Below are 18,612 nucleotides of genomic sequence, written 5' to 3'. Positions count from 1 at the left end.
CTATTGGGACCTACAATTATTAATATTTTTATGGTCCCATAAGTTAATGATTTTAATATTTTTCAATAAATTTTTAATATTGCAATCAAACAACAGAAAATAACTTATTTGAAAAATATTTTCTGAAGGTAAGTTATTTTCTAAAACCAAATGGAGCCTAATTGTTAATAAATTTCATTTCAAGAAAATGCCAATACAAAAATACTCCTCACAAAAAAACAGAAAATAAAAAATCTAAGACGAAGAATGGCAGCTTATTGAAGGTAGCGCTGCATCACAACACAAAAGTAAAAATGATAAAATAATAATATTCACTGTATCCATAGTAAAACCTTATTATTGAGAAGCAAACTCAATATGTCTATGATGATTCTCGAGATCATACTGTAACGATTGCTATTGCAACCACAGCTGCAATCAAAATGTGAAACCAAGATGAGATAAATGCGTCGGAACCATTGGGTTCTGGAGTTGGTGCTGGTGATGATGCTGGACCATTAGATTCGACATTAATGACTAGCTTCTGGCCTTGCTCACAGTGACCAGTAGCACCGCAAATGTACCATTTCTTTCCTGGTTTGCTTAGAGGAACGGTGTCGTTTCCAGTGTTCAAAAGATCATTGGATGGTATGCAATTCTTGAACTGATCTCCGTTCACTTTGTACACATTGTTTGGTGACTTGTACTGGAACACTGCAATTTTTTGTTGCATCAAATATCATTCATTTTCTTTCAAACTTACACAAATTCTGACGTGTTGGAATCAAATTATAATATGTTAAAAGAAAATGTAATACACTAACTAGTTCTCTCTTAAAGACTAGTTTTACCTACCATTTAAATTTACAAGTTAACAATTGAGTGTTTGTCTCGTAAGTTATGTTCGGCAATAGCTTTTTAAGTAACTTTTAATATTTTTACAAATTAAAACGCTGAACGCTATTGATTATAATATTCGATAACATAGAGTTTGGACTAGCTTTTGGAGATTAAAGTAGCGTTTTATAAAATGTTAACCTATATAACATTTAGATTTTAACATCATGAAAAACCACTCAAACAGTTAACATCTATCAAAACATTAATTTTGCCTAACAGATCCGTAATAAAAAAAGTTAGAGGATTTAAATTAAATAAAGAAAGTGGATTGTATATACCTAATCTGTCACCAACATAAAACAATTTGTCCTTAGCCCAGTCAGTGTAGTTAACGCCAACGTTCCAGCCTTCATCATCACCAACTATGTAATCAGTTGCCATGGCCATTGTGGGAAGAATAATTGTAACAATGGCGAAGCCAACAAACTGATAACTTTTAGAAGCCATTGAAGATTAATTGATTAATAAGTTAGCTGTGATGCCTCTTTCTTAATTACTCTAATTAATCTCCAATAGAAAATGTTGTTCTGCTTAAGGAAAATATGGGGTCTTATTTATAGATAAACCTTGTATCACAAAATTAATGTATCATAGCGACCGGCAAAGGTCGGCACAGGAAATTAACATCGGTTTACCCGAAATAGCTTGCAGGCAACAATAATATATATATATATATATATATATATATATATATATATATATATATATAGTTAATATCTACAAACACAAAGCAAGCCATGTGGCATAGATTGAATATGTATATATTGTCTAAGTTCCATATATATATATATATATATTTCCAATTTCTCCTAGTATTAACTTATATACCGGATATATAATATTTTGTGTAATAAATTTTAATATTTTTTTGAAGGTGTGTAATAAATTTTAAATAAAATAGATATATTTTTCTCTCTAATTTCAGATAAAAGAGATAAATACTAGTTCAAAATAGTTTGGTCTAATGGTTGAAGCACACTAGATCTCACCCTGATGATCGCAGGATTGAATCGTGGAGTCAGCATTTTGGGAAGGGCTCTAAACATAATTATTTTCTGACCTGAAAGGGATTAGTCTCTTAACATGGATTAGTCTCTTAAAATGGACGTGAGAAGAAATCCTTGGTAAAAAAAAAAAAGAAAAGTAATAATTTGAAAATAGCATAATAATTATTTATTTTTGTTAAAATGGATTGAGAGGAAACCTTGGTAAAAAAAAAAAAAAAAAAAAATAGAAGAGGTAAGTACTAATTTGAAAATAACATAATAATTATTTATTTTTGCAATTAATTTAAAGACAAAAGATAATTGCTTATTTATTTATTTATTGTTGTTTGTAGTTTTTTCGGTAAAAAATGTTATTTATCTTTCATCCAAGTCTCTTTCATCTTCTCTCTACTCTTATCTCCTACGTTTAGATCCTTAATACCCTTTCATCTCCTCCTTTTTATCTCTGCGTCACAAGAATCGCTCCTACTCTGAAAGGGGAAAATTGAAGAATCGAAGAACAAATAGAAGGTTATATAGACAAAAGCAGTTGTTAATCTAGGTATGGACCCTCAACATTCTGCTTTTGAAGCCAGCTCTCCTAAGAAACCATGAGTAATATTGCTTCTCTTTTGTTTCTACTGTGTTTTTTATCTGTGTCTCATTCATCTTTACTCTCCCTCTCTACTTTTATCTCCTACAATCGGATCCTTAATGCCTCTTTATTGCTAGAATATCTCCTCCTTTGAAAGGAAGAAGCAAAGAATCAAAGGATATGTGAAAGGCTATGTTGAAAGGCAGACGCTAATCTAGGTACAAGCTCTCAAATTTCTACTGTGTTTTTGCAATTGTTTTGATATTTTTAAGGCTTAATTATAAATTTAGTGTTTAAACTATCTAAAAATTTCTATTTCAGCGTATCAATGAAAAATATTCACAATCAAGTGTTTAAATCGATAAATTATCTCATGTCTCCATCTGGCCGCAAATAGAACTTATGAGACCCACCGAATATATTCAAAAAATAGCTGACTAGGATAATAAATAGCTTGATACGTCGGATTTGACATGTCAAAGTCAAACAGGTTGAACCTATTTTTAACTGGTATGTAGTAATTTATAAAATGAAATAATAACTATGCTAATTCATGAGAGATAATATCACAACTCATTATCATGGGTTGAACCGACATCGAGGCTTGTGTAAGTTTAAGGCCTTAAAAGCCCATGATTGTGTTTGCAATAATGGATATCCATTCTAAATTGCTTCATCCAAAGCCCAACTCGTTCATTTTATTCATTAGATATATAATCTGAAATACTAACAACTATGACAATAAAAATAAAATAAAATGATTTATACATAAATTCTTCTACCGTAATTAACAGATTTGGTCTATGTTGATGACTAAATAGTCACCGTTGATAATGGGAACCTTATCACCCAACTCAACAACAGTCTGTCTCAACGGTTCTCTATTAAAGAGCCAACACCACTCCATTACTTTCTTGGGATATCAGTTACTCGCGTCAATGATGGATTATTCCTGTCACAACATCAATACATACAATATTTACTTATCCGTAGCAAAGTGGCTGATGCTAAACATGTAGGTTCATCAATGGAAACTATTGGATCTCTTCAACTTCATGATGGTAGTCCCTCCATGGATGCCCAGCGCTAAAGAAGTACTATTGGCTCTCTTCAATACTTAACCTTCACATGACTGGACATAAGCTATGCTATCAATAAACTTGCTCAACACATGCATCACCCAACAGAGATTCATTGGCAAGCACTAAAGAGAATTCTACGCTACTTGAAAGGTACCACATATCATGGTCTTTATCTACGTCTGAATAAAAAGCTCTCTCTTATAGCCTTCTCTGATGCAGAGTGGGCCGGTGATAAAGACAAATTTCTATTAAGTGCCTATGTTATATATCTTGGAGGAACGCCTATTTCATGGACTTCTAAAAGGCAGCGAATAGTAGCTTGTTCTTCCATTGAAGCTGAATATCGCACAATTGCCACATCAACTTCATAAATTTTGTGACTCGGTACATTGTTTCTTGAACTCAAAGTGACAGCCCATCAACAACCGATCATCTTTTGTGATAACATTGGTGCCACATATTTTTGTGCAAATTTGGTTTTTCACTCCAGAATGAAGCACTTAGCTCTAGACTATCATTTTGTTTGTGAAAAGGTTACCACTAGGCAACTTCGTGTACAACATGTCTCGAGTAAGTATCAACTGGTAGATCTCTTAACCAAGCCTCAAACAAAGCAACGACTACTGCAATATTGTCCCAAGATTGGTGTCTCCAATGGGAGCACCATCTTGCGGGGGCGTGTTAAAGAGAAATTATAGCATTCAGTTATGGAGAAATATCTACAAACACCCGTTATGGAAAATCCACACAATTAGTAATCCATAGAGTCAAATGTCTACGTACAACTGTAACTTGATTTGTTTACATATTCATCTTATTCATATCCCTATAATCATGATTCTCGTTGACTTGAACACTCTATAAATTCCTGCAGCATTGTACTGAAAAACACAGAGGAAAATAAAATATTTCCGTAATGCAGGTAAAAATTTTTTGTATCAGCAAAATTTTTAATTTTATTAATTAAAATTACAAGGAAAAAACTTAATAAAGTCTCAATAAAACTAAATCCAAGCGAACAGGCTTTCTCCAAAACAGCTAATCTTAGCCGAAGAATGTTAAGTTAAAAAAACTTGGACTGCAATACATCAATATAAAGAATTATATATATTAACTCTAACAATAACTTCAAGCACACTATGTTGCTCACACGATACACCTCTATTCGCCCAATCTCAACAAATCAAGTCAAATATAATATCGCCCAAAACCAATAATGAAAAAACTTAAAGAACATAGCTGCAACGTTGACATCTTCCTTAAATCTATATCCATGTGATAAATTTTTTTGAGGAGAGTACCCCTTTCCTTGCTCGATGATCTGCAAAGTGATTTTTTTTTTCTGTGTTCACATGCTTAAAACAAAAAGAAGTTAGAGATGCAAGAAGAGAACGAAGCCTATTGAACTTATTCCACCATCTCCATGGACAATTGTCAGATTGATTTGCCCAACTAAAGACTACCTTTTTATCCATCTCAAAAATAATTGGATAAGTTTGAAATTCCGAACTTGCAAAAATTTCTACTACTTTTAACAACGCAAAAAACTCAAGTGTATTTGACTCCTCCACACCAATTGATTCATAAAATATACATATCACATATCCTCGAGAGTTTCTTAGAACTCCACCAATGCATGCTGGCCCAGGTTTCCCTAAAGCTGAACCATCTGAGTTGAACTTCGATAAACCTTCAATTGGATTAACCCAATAATTTGAATGGTATGACAATGGTGCCCGAGCAGGCTTGAAACTTGACACCATAAGAGGAAACATAAACCAATCGCTTAAACAAAAAGGAGAGATGGATATTTCACCTTCATAATTTCAAAGCTACTAATCCGAATTTTTTCAAAAATGCTCTCAACTTGAAATTGTTCATCTGAGAAGGCAGCTTTATTCCTGCATAGCCATATTGACCAAATTGTTAAGAAGTAAATAATGATCCAAGAAAATTTGATGCCCTTAATGTCTACTAATTCATTCCATTGCCATCCCAAATCTATAATAGATCTTGGAATCACAGTTACCACATCCCACCAACGAAATACATAATTCCATATTTTATTAGCAAAAAGGCAATGAAGCAGAAGGTGATTTGTTGATTTTGTCGAAACCATACACAGGGGACAAACACACTCCTCCAAATTAACAAAACAACTCCTCTTGAATAAATTTTCTTTGGTTGGGATCATATCAAGGCAAACTTTCCAAACAAAGAGAGCTATTTTTGGAGGGATGCCGTTAACTCACACCAATTTGAAATTAAAATTTAGGTCTTGAACTCCTAAAGCAGCATCTTCTATTAAGTAGTATACATTTTTGACTGAAAAAAAAAAACCATTTTTATCAAAGATCCAAGCCAACTTGTCATCCTGGTTAGAAAAAACTGAAATGGAATTTAATGGGATCTTCAAATTGCTCCATGATTCAAGTTCAAAAGACTTCATCTCCCTAATCCATCTCCAAACCCCATTTACAAAATATCCACAATCACAAATGAATGCTCTTTTCGTGCTACTAATTCTAAAAAGTCTAGGGAACAATACTCTCAGTGGAATTTCTTCCAACCAAATATCCCACCAAAACTTAACATTTTTTCCATTACCTACTATCCATTTAAAGCCTCTTTTGATAAAATCTGTTGTTGGTTGTGCATTGTTACCTAAAGAGACCACTTCCCTCCAATAAGGACTAAGTTTTCTCCATTAGTTAGGCTCTTCATCGGATTACAAGGAGGCCTCTTTTCCATACTTAGAAATCAAAATTTTTTTTCCAAAACCATTTTCTATTTTAAAACACCACCACCGTTTGCTGAGTAAGGAAAGATTTTGTCCTTTTAGATTGCATATATCTAGTCCTCCTTTACTCTTCCTACTACAAATAATTTTCTATTTAACCCAATTTATAGGTCATTCACCATCGACGCTGATGGAGATTATAATTGGTAGCAAACCAATAAAATTTATGTGGAATTCATATACTATACTTTGGCCTTGTTTTTAAAGACCATAAATTGCATTGCGTTACCATTCCTTGAAAGCAATTAGATTATTTTTTGTGGTTACGACTATTTTTTCTTCATTAATTTTTTGACATTGTTGTTTTCAAAATCTTTGTTTACGTGATAAGCCGTAAAGAAGGGAATTTAAATCTTTTAGAATAAAGCTAAATTTGTTCATGAACTTGAGAGCAATATTCAATTTGCCTGAAAATTAATTTTTTGTATAATTTATCCCCTGAATTAGTACTAAAAGAACAAAAAGCCCATTTAAGAATTTTAATTTAAATCAAAATATAATTAAAAAATAATAAAATATTTTATTTAGATCAAATATAATAATTAAAAATAATAATAAATATTTTAAATCAAATATTCATATAATCAAATATTTTGATAATTCTATAATTTTTTAAATAAAATATTTTCTTTAATTATATTTTAAAATCAAAGATAAGGCACTATAATTTTTTTTATAATTATTGTTATGTTTTTAAATAATTCTAATTTTAAATTTTTAAATAATTTTTATTAGTTAAAATATTAAAAAATATTTTTTTATAAAAAATTGGCTTTTGGTTCTTTTAGTGCAAGTTCAGAGGGTAAACTAAATAAGTTTGAATAAATTAAATATTGCTTCCAAATTCAGGGGCAAATTGAGATTTATTCTAAATATTTTTTATATTAAGTATCCCATAATTTGAGATTTTTCAGAAAATTAATTTTCCTGTTAAGAAAAGCACAGGCACAAGCACTTTGCTTATTACTTTTATATTTAATAATCATGAAATAGTTAGTGATTGATCCTTATTAATCTAGGCTTGCAAAATCTGTGATTTCACAAGAATTGGATGAATGAATTGACAGTTAGCTGCAGGAAGATATGCTCTATATGTTTCTGAAATTTTTGTTCCAACTTTCTTGTTTCCACATTTATCATTAGCTGCCTTTCATCTTTGCATGTCACTTTCTGTAGATAATTAATATCACTAGAGAGTGAAGGCACTTGAGCTGATATTAACTCATCCTACGATGCACGAAAACTTCCAGCCACGGGCGTTTCCATATTTCGAAAACATTTCTGCATACTCATTTCGCTATATAAAATACCGATTTTCTGTGTAAATTATTATCTTTTCCACATTCTCATTTCTGTTTCCGTTTCCGTGCACCATAGTCATCATCTAACTAAATCCTTGCCCAATTATTTTGTGGTTTAAGCCTGATCCTATGATCTAATTGCTATCCAGAACTGTAATTGCATTCTTTTAAGTATGATCTATAAAAAATGAAGAAAGTAGGCTTTCTGCAATAAAAATGAAAGCTGAGGCTTAAGTCTATGAGGCTTAAGTCTATAAATAGCCAATTCATTAATATAATCGATAATTTGGTGGCATCTAACCAAAGAGGCTGAAGGTCTGAAAATGAGCTGGCCCTTAAACCATTGGTCTTGATGCCATTCTGTTATTGGTATAGAATTTTATGAGGCTTAAGTCTCCTCTCTCCCTTTCTCTGTTTATGGGCTCTCTTTAACACAATTGAGCCTTTGGTAGTTTGGGACTATGATCCAGTAAACAGCCGAAGACCTAATTCAGAATATGAGCTTTTGGTTTGTTCATAACAAACACCTAATTGACCTAACATTTTTAACACACAAGTCCAACTTGACCTAATTAATACTTACGTACTTCGAATCATATCTCCAATAGCATCATCAATCCAAGATTATCTAACATTAAAATTTAAAAATTTTAAAAATTACTACAAAATCTTTTTGTGCTATATGAATTTAAAATTCTTTACACTATTAAATATTTTCTAAAATTTATTATATACAAGATCGCAACAATTAATTTGACAACTAAGATGCAACTGAAATAAATTATTTGGACACCTCATTTCTTTTTTTTTCTAAAAATCAACCTAATATCACTCATCAATCTCTTTTAAATAATTTTTTTTTTTTTTTTGTTAATTGTCCATTGCTTTGGATCTAATGTCAAAAGGGTGACAAATATTTGCTTTACTTTAATGAATCGGGCAGCTCGCAGTATAGATATGTTCGATGCGGTGGAAAAGATATCGTGAGCCCCTTTTCAAAGTTCAGAGTGGAAAAGGCTGTTGTGGGATCCCTCCAACATGTGAGACTCACACACATTCTTTTAAAACAGCTCATGTGGGATTAATGCTCATGTACATGAGCTGTGTACAACTCATGCACATGAGCTGCGTACAGCTCATGTACAGCTTGCATGAGCTGTGTACGCTTTCTTCTCCTATAAATATAGGAGAAGAAAGCTTCTTCTAACCACACAAAAACACAAGCAAGAGAGCAACGAACTCATTTCGAGAGTTCTTTAGTTTAGGAAGGGTTTCCTAAAATTAGGGGAGAGAAAAATAGTGAGAAAATTATTTTTGGGTGTTTTTAGAAAACACTTTGAATGCCATTATTTTTGGATTACCTCTTTGTAAGCCTACTATTTTAATAGTAGAAGAAAAATTCGGAGTTTGTCCCGTGGACGTAGCCTTAAACAGTTAAGGGTGAACCACATTAATTTTTGTGTGTCACAATTTTTATTTTTTCGCTGCGTTAATTTTCTCTTAATTGTTTGAAAGGGCCCAACAAGTGGTATCAGAACCTAAGGTTTCGACAGGTCCTACCAGACTGATAGTGGTACCGGATCCGTAGATATATTTTGAAAATAAATATACCACGACGACGAGAAAATTACAACGAGTCCATTGGTGCAGTCCGTTCAAAAAGACGTTGCAGAATCAACCTAGTGATGAATAGTAAAATAGTAACTCAAATTTGGTGGTGAATAGTTACTATTGCGTTACTGTTGCTGAGCCCGTTTCAAGTAAGCCCATCACTATTCACACATAGTACTATTCACATGTACTGGTACTATTTATATATATGGGTACTATTCACTCAAAAGTTATGGAGGCTAGGACAAGCAAAATGATCAGTCTAAATGAAGAGAAAAATCTCAGTCATCCCTAGGTGTTCAATCTTTAAATCAAATTATGGTCACAAGTATTTGCTTTACTTTAATGAATCGGGCAGCTCGCAGTATAGATATGTTCGATGCGATGGAACAGATATCGTGAGCCCCTTCTCAAAGTTCAGAGTGGAGAAGGCAACAACAAGCTCTGACTTTATCCACATAAGATGTTGTTTTAACAACAAATATTGGAGGCGTGTTAGATTATTGAATAATCTATATGTGGCCCATGTGATTAGAGGGTTGGTTCTAATTAAGGTGGCCCAAGATGATGGTTATTGGGCTTAATGGATAAGGGCCAGTTAAGGTTTTAATACCCCTCCTCTGCCTTATAAAAGATAAAGGAATCAACAACTTAGGGTTAACACAGAAAAGAAAAATAAAATAGAGAGTGTGACGGCTGTCTCAAACACATACGTTGATAGCTTGTTTGAGAGAGCGTGAAAAGAAACTCCTGCAGCTGTTGATAATTCTCTGACCATTGAGAGAAAACTTACGGACAAAAGGCCAGAGGAAGAAACATAGATATGCTATTACGGTGAGAATCGAATTGCCACAACGAGGTAATCCATAACATAGATCTGTTGTTATGGATCAAGATACGCTTCCGCTTATTGTCTATTCTATCAAACAGATTCTATGAACAGTAGATCTAGACTGTATTAAAGATTTTTTAACATGTGGTATCAGAGCCTGTACCTGTTCTAGATTTGTTTGATAGTGTTTTGTTTGGCTTAATTGATGAAAATTAATTTCGTATTGTGAAGTTGATTACTGGTATAAACGAAACCAAAATTATAGAGATTGAAAACTGTTTGTTTTCTTTATGATTTATAAATTATTTGCTGTTATTTATAAAGAAAGGTTATGACATCTTATTGTGTTATGTCGTTAAAATTTTGAGATCTTAATTCAATCTCATAAAAGTTTTGCATAAATCAATGTTTAATGAATAGAAAACTTGTTAGTCACCAAAGTGGCCTTGTTTGAATTATTTTAGACATTGATTATGCAGCTTTCAATTGTTCATGTTTGTGTGATACCGTTAAATGACATGAAAGTTAATAGTGAACAGTTGAGATCATTGATTATAACTTGTTAGGTTACCCAAAGGTAGACCATTAATTATAATCAATGATATTAAAGAGACTTATCATTGTACTAATTAATATGAATGTATATCCAAAGATAACATGCATATTGTATGGAGCATTATTGAATAGTTGAAAGGAATAAAAAAAAAACGTAATTGGATTCTAGAAGGGAGCACGGGCGTGCTATGGACTTCCAGAGAGAAGCACAGGACATGCTGTAATGTAGCACGGGCGTGCCCTGACTTCTAGAGAGAAGCATAGGGCATGCTGCAATGAGCACGGTCGTGCCTTGACTTCCAGAGAGAAGTACGGGGCGTGCTGTAGTGAAGCACGGGTGTGCTTCTCTCTGACTTGCATAAAGGTTCGCAATTTGCTCCACATCAATGAAAGTCTATTAAAGTATTTTTCTTCTCGGCTTCATTATTGATTAAAGCTATGCATTTAAATATTACCCAAAGGTGAATCTAGATGCATAATTAAGTTTGTTATTTGTTTGAATCCATTTATGTTTACTCAACGTATTAACGTATGAATATATGTATAATGTTGCAGCTTCTTTTAACATGTTTGCTATGGGCATTGGGTTGATTAAGTTCAATGGATTGAACTATGTTGATTGGTCCGAACAAATCCATTATCAGTTAGGAGTTCTAGATTTGGATTTGGAATTAGTCTCTGAAAAGCCAGTAGCATTACAGAGACTAACACTGAAGCTAACAAGTCTCATTATGAGGCTTAGGAGCGGTCTAACAGGCTAAGCTTGAATTTAATGAGAGTGACAATGGCTAAAAATGTTAAGCCATCAATGCACAGAACAGACAATGCAAGAGAGTACATGCTTAAAATTAAATAATATTCCCAATCGGACATAGTTGACAAGTCCATCGTAGGATCCTTGATGAGTGAGCTGATGACCAAGAAGTTTGATTGCTCACAATCCATTCATGATCATGTGACTGGCATGCAAAATTTGGCAACCAAACTGAAATCAATGGAAATGGATGTGAGTAAATCCTTTTTAGTTCAATTTATTATTACCTCACTTCCTCTTGAGTTTGGTCAGTTCCAGGTGAATTACAACACCCTTAAGGAAAAATGGAACATTCAGGAAATCAAGGCCATGTTGATACAAAAGGAAGGGAGATTAAAGAAATTGAAGGAATACTCCGTCAATCTCACATTTCATAATGGAGCTAGTAGCAGCAATAACAAATCAGGGAAGAAAGGCAAGAAAAGGGACAGTGCCCCAATGAAGGTCGATGAGGGCCAAATCCATAAGAAATTGAAGTGCTACTTCTACAGGAAGAATGGTCACTTCAAGAAGGACTATCCTAAAAGGAAGATTTTGTTTAAAAAGAAAGGTATACTTTATGTTTCAGTATGTTTTGAATCAAATCTTATTGAGGTACCTAACAATACCTTCTGGTGCAACTACTCATGTGTCTCACGTTATACAAGGATTTCCTTCTATCCAACCCATAAACAAAACTGAAAAGTTCCTATACATGGGAAACATAATGAAGGCACGAATAGAAGGAATTGGGACTTATAGATTGATCCTGGACACTGGTTGTTATCTGGATCTTGAAAAGTGTCTCTTGTTCCTGAATGTGCTAGAAATCTAGTTTTTGTAGGGAGGTTGGATAATGTTGGTTTCAATTTTAAGATTCGTAATGGTATTTTTTTCATTATACAAACTTAAGTATTATTATGGTTCTGGTACTTTGACTGATGGTTTGTATCATTTTAATCTTGATGCTGAATTTAAAGAATCCTAATTTAATGTTGAACACAATATAGGTATTAAACGTAGTGCACATAATGAATGTTCTACTTTCTTATGGTATCAAAGGTTAGGTCACATATCCAAAGAAAGAATTTTGAGGTTAGCGAAAGGTGAAATCTTACCTCAATTGGATTTCACTGACTCGGACGTGTGCATAAATTACATTAAAGGTAAGCAAACTAAGCACACATTAAAGAATCCAGCCACAAGAAGCAGTGAATTGCTTGAATTTATACACACTGATATATGTGGTCCTTTTGATATTCCCTCTTGGGGTGGTGAAAAATATTTTATTACCTTTATTGATGATTTCTCACAGTACGGTTATGTATATTTGCTGCATGAAAAGTCTCAATCAGTGGATATCCTTGAGATATTCATTAATGAGGTAGAAAGGCAGTTAAATAGAAAAGTTAAAGTTGTGAGATCTGATAGAGGTGGTGAATATTATGGTAAATTTAATGAAAATGGACAATGTCCAGGTCCATCTGCAAAGTTCCTTGAAAGTCGTGGCATTTGTGCGCAATACACAATGTCAGGTACACCTCAATAGAATGGTGTAGCTGAAAGGCAGAATCGTACTCTTATGGAAATGGTTAGGAGTATGCTAAATAATTCTATTGTACCTTTATCATTATAGATGCATACATTAAAGACTAATGCGTATTTACTAAATAGGGTTCCTAGTAAGGCAGTTCCTAAGACCCCTTGTGAACTGTGGATGAGAAGGAAACCTAGTCTGAGGCATCTTCATGTTTGGGGTTGCCTAGCGGAAGTAAGGATATATAATCCATATGAAAAGAAGCTTGATGCTAGAACGATTAGTGGATTTTTCATAGGATATCCTGAAAAGTCAAAAGGGTACAGATTTTATTGTCCTAACCATAGTACGAGAATTGTTGAGTCTGGTAATGCTCGGTTTGTAACATCCCTTCCCGGTCCACCCGTTAACCCGAATGAACCGAGTTGAGACGCTACAATCTGGTTGACTCTATGTCCTGTCATGCTGATATCATAATGTAGGCTGAATATAATATCATGCTTTTGCTTTCTACATTAGTAAAATATAGATATGTACTTAATATTTACAAGACATTATAATAGTTTTCAAAATGACATGGGCCCAACTGTGTGCCCTGTACATGCCATGATAAGGATAGACAGAATCAAAATATCAAAATGAGTAGCTTCCCTGAAGACTGGGTCTTCCAAAGATGAACTGCAGCAGTTGTATGTTGACTCTCTACGGTCCAGTCCCAAAACCTACGAGTTAAACAAGTAACTTGCTGAGCAAATAAAGCTCAGTGGATATCTCAACTTATAAAGAAACAAGTAAGCACATACATATGTAGAAATAAACATGTAAACACATATGGATAATTAAACATGTAAGCACACATATCATGATACTTTCATTATACCTTGATTATCGTTCTTGTTGTTTATTATGTTGTATGACTTATGCAATGTTTAGTCAATATAACAGTATGGCTCCATAAGGTTATAGTGAAACCAAAGTGATAAGAAGAACTGTATGAAACTGGATGAATATTGTATTACTGGGTTGCTGTGGTCCATATATAATCATATCCACTCAACGGCCTATAGCCGGAGTACCAAACTGTATGGGGTGCAGATCTGCTATCCTATGTCGTGATATAGCCTTATCTACGTGGTTTCTACCTAACCTCAATGGAGCATAATATCGGTATGTCAATAGTATAACACATAGTATAAAACAAAAGCATATTAATGTCTTCATAACTTCATAAACCATATTGTTTACCTGGTTTCACATCATTTGCATGCTTGCATGTTTTTTTGATACATGTTCTCATGTTGTCTTTTTATTTTAAAATGATTGTAGGAATACAATTTGAGCAAAGGAATACAATTGCATAGAAAAAGAGGTTCAAAAGAGCATCAGAACACAAGTCGCGAGCGCGCCATGAAAAGTCGTGAGCGCGAGAAGCACACAAGAGGGTCAGAGAGTTTATAGGCCAAATTTGCGAGCGCGCCATGAAATTTGTGAGCGTGAGAAGCACAAAATGAGAGTCAGAGAGTTTTCAGGCACAATTCGCGAGCGCGCCATGCAATGCGCGAGCACGAGTCATGTTTTCCAGCCTGTGTAGTGTGTACTATTTTGGTCATATCTCTCAATTTATAACTCTGATTTAGGTGATTCAAAAACCCATGGAAAGCTAACACATAGAGGAACAAATAACTCTTCTAGACCACTTCCTAATTCCATCGTTAAATAGGTTCAAAATCAAAGTGAATTTACTGGTCAATTTTCCAGCAAACCTGTTTCAGTATAAACTCAATATCTACTTCATTTATTCATTTCATCCCGTGCTTTCTCACCATTTCTAGTCCTCTTACTCAACATTAAGCAACATATCTTCTCATTATTAACACACCACACAAGTTCTCATGCAAAGAAATTAATTAAATTAAAAGAGATATCAAACCTTCACTCCAAAAAGCTTGAGCTCTTCTTTTTAGCTTCCTTTTTCTTCTACCTTTGAGCTCACCTCTCCTATACATAAGAATTCTTATGAATAATCTAAAATATCACTCAATGACTAAATTACGAAATTCAAGAAATTCTACTTACTTGGATAGAATAGAGGTTGAAGTTAATGCTTGACTACCATTAAAATTGATGGAGATAAAGATGAAGAAGATGGAGAAAGGAATTTGAGTAAAGGATATGAAGGAGATGAAGATAAGGATGAAGAAAGGAAAATGAAATGGTAATCACGGGTAGGCTCCAAAATATCAATGATTTTATGTGAAAATTACCAAATGGTACCTCAATTGTCAATAGGTTCAACTTACTACCTAAACTTTATATTTTAGTGCAAGTAAGTCGTAATCCTTATACTTTGATCTTTTTACTTTATTCAAGTAAATCCACTTTTATTATAGTAAATCCCATTCTACCCCACTCTGGACTCTAATGGCTGGAACCGGGTTTTGGTTCAGTCCAACTCGACTCTATGCAATGACTCGACTCAATAGGATGTCACACGGTTTATTGAAAATGGCCAAATTAGTGGGAGCAGTGAACCACGTAAGGTGAATGTGAAATATATTCAGATTAAAATGGTTGAACATCAAAACAACATTCTGAACCCACAAAATGACCATATAAATAATGAACTAGCAAATAATGAACAATTCACGAATGATTAAGTGGTTTCACAAGAAATAACATTACGGAGGTCACAAAGGCAAAGAAGGCTAGCTATTTCTATTGATTATGTGGTTTACTCACTTGAGCATGAATGTGAATTGAGCAAACGGGACTCTAAGGGCAATATTGAAAGATATAAGGCCAGACTTGTTACTAAAGGTTACAATAAAAAGGATGACATTGATTATAAAGAGACCTTTTCTCCAGTTTCCAAAAAGGACTCTTTAAGAATTATTTTGGCTTTGGTGGCTCATTATGATCTAGAGCTTCACCAAATGGATGTAAAGACAGCCTTTTTTAATGGTGCTTAGAGGAAGAAGTATATATGGACCAACCAGAGGGGTTTGTGGTCACATGAAAGGAAAATTTGGTGTGTAAGTTAAAGAAGTCAATATATGGACTGAAGCAAGCTTCCTGTCAATGGTATCTTAAGTTCAATAATATCATCACTTCATATGGTTTTATAGAAAACACTGTTGATCGGTGTATTTATATGAAGGTCAGTGGGAGCAAGCTCATCATGTTAGTCCTATATGTTGATGACAATCTTCTTACTGCGAATGATGTTGGGTTGTTGCATCATGTAAAGGGTTTTCTCTCTAAGCACTTTGATATGAAAGATATGGGAGAGGCATCCTTTGTGATTGGAATAGAAATATTTCGTGATAGGTCACAAGGACTGTTAGGATTGTGTCAAAGAGCTTACATTGAGAAGGTATTCGAGAGATTCAGAATGGAAAAATGCTCCACAGAAATAGTTCCAATTCACAAAGGAGATAGGTTCAGCGAAATGCAATGTCCTAAGAATGCTTTGGAATGTAAAGAGATGGAGTCTATTCCATATGCGTCAGTGGTTGGGAGCTTAATGTATGTTCAGACTTGTACTCGACCGGATATTAGTTTCGCCGTAGAAATGTTAGGGCGATATCAAAGTAATCCCAGGATGGACCATTGGAAAGCTGCAAAGAAAGTACTTAGGTATTTACATGGCAGTAAGGATTAAATACTCACTTATAGAAAGTCTAGTCATCTAGAAGTTTTGGGATACTCAGATTCAGACTATGCTGGTTGTGTAGATTTGAGAAAGTCTACATTTGGCTACTTGTTTCTCCTAGCTGGAGGAGCAGTATCATGGAAAATTGGAAAGTGGTCTGTCATTGCTAATTCCACAATGGAGGATGAATTTGTGGCATGCTTTGAGGCCACTGTTCATGCATTGTGGTTGCGGAACTTTGTCTCAGGTCTAGGCATTATCGACAGTATAGCTAGACTGTTGAGAATTTACTGTGATAATTCCGTAGCTATCTTCTTCTCTAAAAATGATAGGTACTCTAAGGGTGCAAAGCACATGGATTTAAAGTACCTATTTGTGAAAAAAGAAGTGCAAAAATACAAAGTGTCAATTGAGCATATCAGTACTGATCTGATGATAGCGGATCCGCTAACTAAAGGCTTACCGCCCAAAATCTTCACTGGCCATGTTAATAGGATGGGCATTATAGATAAGTCCTTGTTAGCATGACGTTTAGACTTGTATATATATATACATATGGTTATTTTGCTCATATTATTGTGACACTTGGGAATTCAATTAAAGATGTGTTTTTTGCTTATTCATGTGTTATCCACATTATAGATGTATACAATAATGGTTTGAGTGAGATAACAATAACATTTGATTGTGACAATGTATTGTTTGTTGAATAGTTTCTCCATTAAAGTTTTATGAATTGAAGTGACCTGTAATATATGGTAGGAATCATGTCGATTAATGACTTGTGACCGCCATAATCCGATCATTTTAATTCTAATTAAGGTAAAACATGATAGATTCATGAAATGCACATGGGCCAAGTGGGAGATTGTTAGATTATTTAATAATCTATTCCCCTTGTTACGGAGGGTGATAGCGTTGCCCTCAAGTTTGACTGGCCAAAACGATGTTGCTGGATCGGAGTCGGATGTATCAGTTGTATCTGGATATATCCAATTTGGGGTAGCCCTCCAGAATTGTCCATTGGAATCGTGCTTCACGCGAATGCTTCTGTCTGGATTGGTGAAGATTTGCTCCCCAACTCTGTTATCACCAATATCAGTAGCTCCAAATTCCATGTGGTCGTCACCGCCTCCATGGTAAAATAGGTACTTTCCATTATCGCCCTTGATTGCCACATGTTTGGGCAATATCACCAATGATTCCCAATTAGTGATTTTGAAGAGATCAGCTCCTTCGCTTTCCTATGTTGAATATCTGAAGATCAAGCAACTCCGATAGTCATTATCCGATCGCAAAAACCATACATTGTTTCCACTTTGGAGGTGCTGAAAACGAAACGTTATGTCATCTTTTACTAGGGCTTGAAGAGAGTGCAGGACCATTTGGATTGGTCTTCTTCCTCTGCATCAGCTACTGCGACTATATAGTCCTCATCCTTGGCACTACGCCGCCAATATTTGTTGTTTTAAGAGCATCTTTACTAAATCTTTCTTGCTCTTTGCTTTCTCCACTTTGAATTTGGAATATGGATCACAAAAGTCCTCCCCATCGCATCGAATGTATCTGCGCTGCTTTTCTTCTTGAGCATAGCGCAAATACTTTCCACCATAGTTTGATTTTTTGTTGTCGCTGAATATGTCATGGGATGACATTTTTGGTACCGTCGCTAACAGTATACATAAGTGACTAATATGCATTCCTTTCTTTAGAGCAACCTGTACCTTTTGTTTTCTATTTTCTATCTTTTTGAAAACACTGTTACCTTTTGCTTCTAAAGGAGACTTTTTGGGGGAAAAATTTTTTTGAGTAAATATTAAGGAAAAGAATTCTTTTAAAAAAGGTGAGAAAAATGCATTATTTTCTTCATTGGCCTACAAAATTAAAACCTCTCCAAATATATTGAAAAAGCAATGATGAATAAACTAAATAAATTATATTGTTCAACGTGAAAAAGATTTTCACTATTTTTCTATCTCTAATATTTTC

The 18,612-nt window shown here is 34.1% G+C and overlaps 1 protein-coding gene, 1 long non-coding RNA gene and 1 pseudogene across 3 annotated transcripts; 1 reads left to right on the top strand and 2 right to left on the bottom strand.

Annotated features, from left to right (window-relative positions):
- Nucleotides 1-325: 325 nt before the first annotated feature.
- LOC105629007 (blue copper protein 1a) lies at nucleotides 326-1,326 on the bottom strand. The gene is made up of 2 exons (XM_012210525.4): nucleotides 1,158-1,326; nucleotides 326-693 (listed from the first exon to the last, which is right to left on the bottom strand). Exons 1-2 carry the CDS (start codon nucleotides 1,324-1,326, stop codon nucleotides 380-382), a joined length of 483 nt encoding a protein of 160 aa, XP_012065915.1. The 3' UTR covers nucleotides 326-379.
- A 939-nt stretch (nucleotides 1,327-2,265) lies between these two features.
- On the top strand, nucleotides 2,266-4,363 carry LOC110008939 (uncharacterized). Of its 2 annotated transcripts, none has more exons than XR_002283739.3 (4): nucleotides 2,266-2,427; nucleotides 2,598-2,678; nucleotides 3,480-3,692; nucleotides 3,762-4,363. It is a non-coding gene; the product is annotated as an uncharacterized LOC110008939 (long non-coding RNA). The 2 variants fall into 2 exon arrangements; XR_016320831.1 differs by having other exon boundaries at nucleotides 2,266-2,480.
- Nucleotides 4,364-17,208: 12,845 nt separating this feature from the next.
- LOC149496087 (uncharacterized) lies at nucleotides 17,209-18,383 on the bottom strand (annotated as a pseudogene).
- Between the last annotated feature and the right edge of the window lie 229 nt (nucleotides 18,384-18,612).

This window comes from Jatropha curcas, chromosome 5 (assembly GCF_041381405.1).
Source record: "Jatropha curcas cultivar XTBG-Jc1 chromosome 5, XTBG_Jcur_1.0, whole genome shotgun sequence".
Classification (NCBI taxonomy): domain Eukaryota; kingdom Viridiplantae; phylum Streptophyta; class Magnoliopsida; order Malpighiales; family Euphorbiaceae; genus Jatropha; species Jatropha curcas.
The sequence above is the reverse complement of the archived record's forward strand: the minus strand, read 5'-3'. Positions and strand labels throughout refer to the sequence as shown.

What these genes read in the sequence shown, in the direction of transcription:
- LOC105629007 (XM_012210525.4), bottom strand. Translation starts at nt 1,326, where the DNA reads ATGGCTTCTAAAAGTTATCAGTTTGTTGGCTTCGCCATTGTTACAATT. An exon ending in TTATGTTGGTGACAGATTAG is followed by an intron (nt 694 to 1,157) that starts GTATATACAATC and finishes AAAAAATTGCAG; the next exon opens with TGTTCCAGTACAAGTCACCA.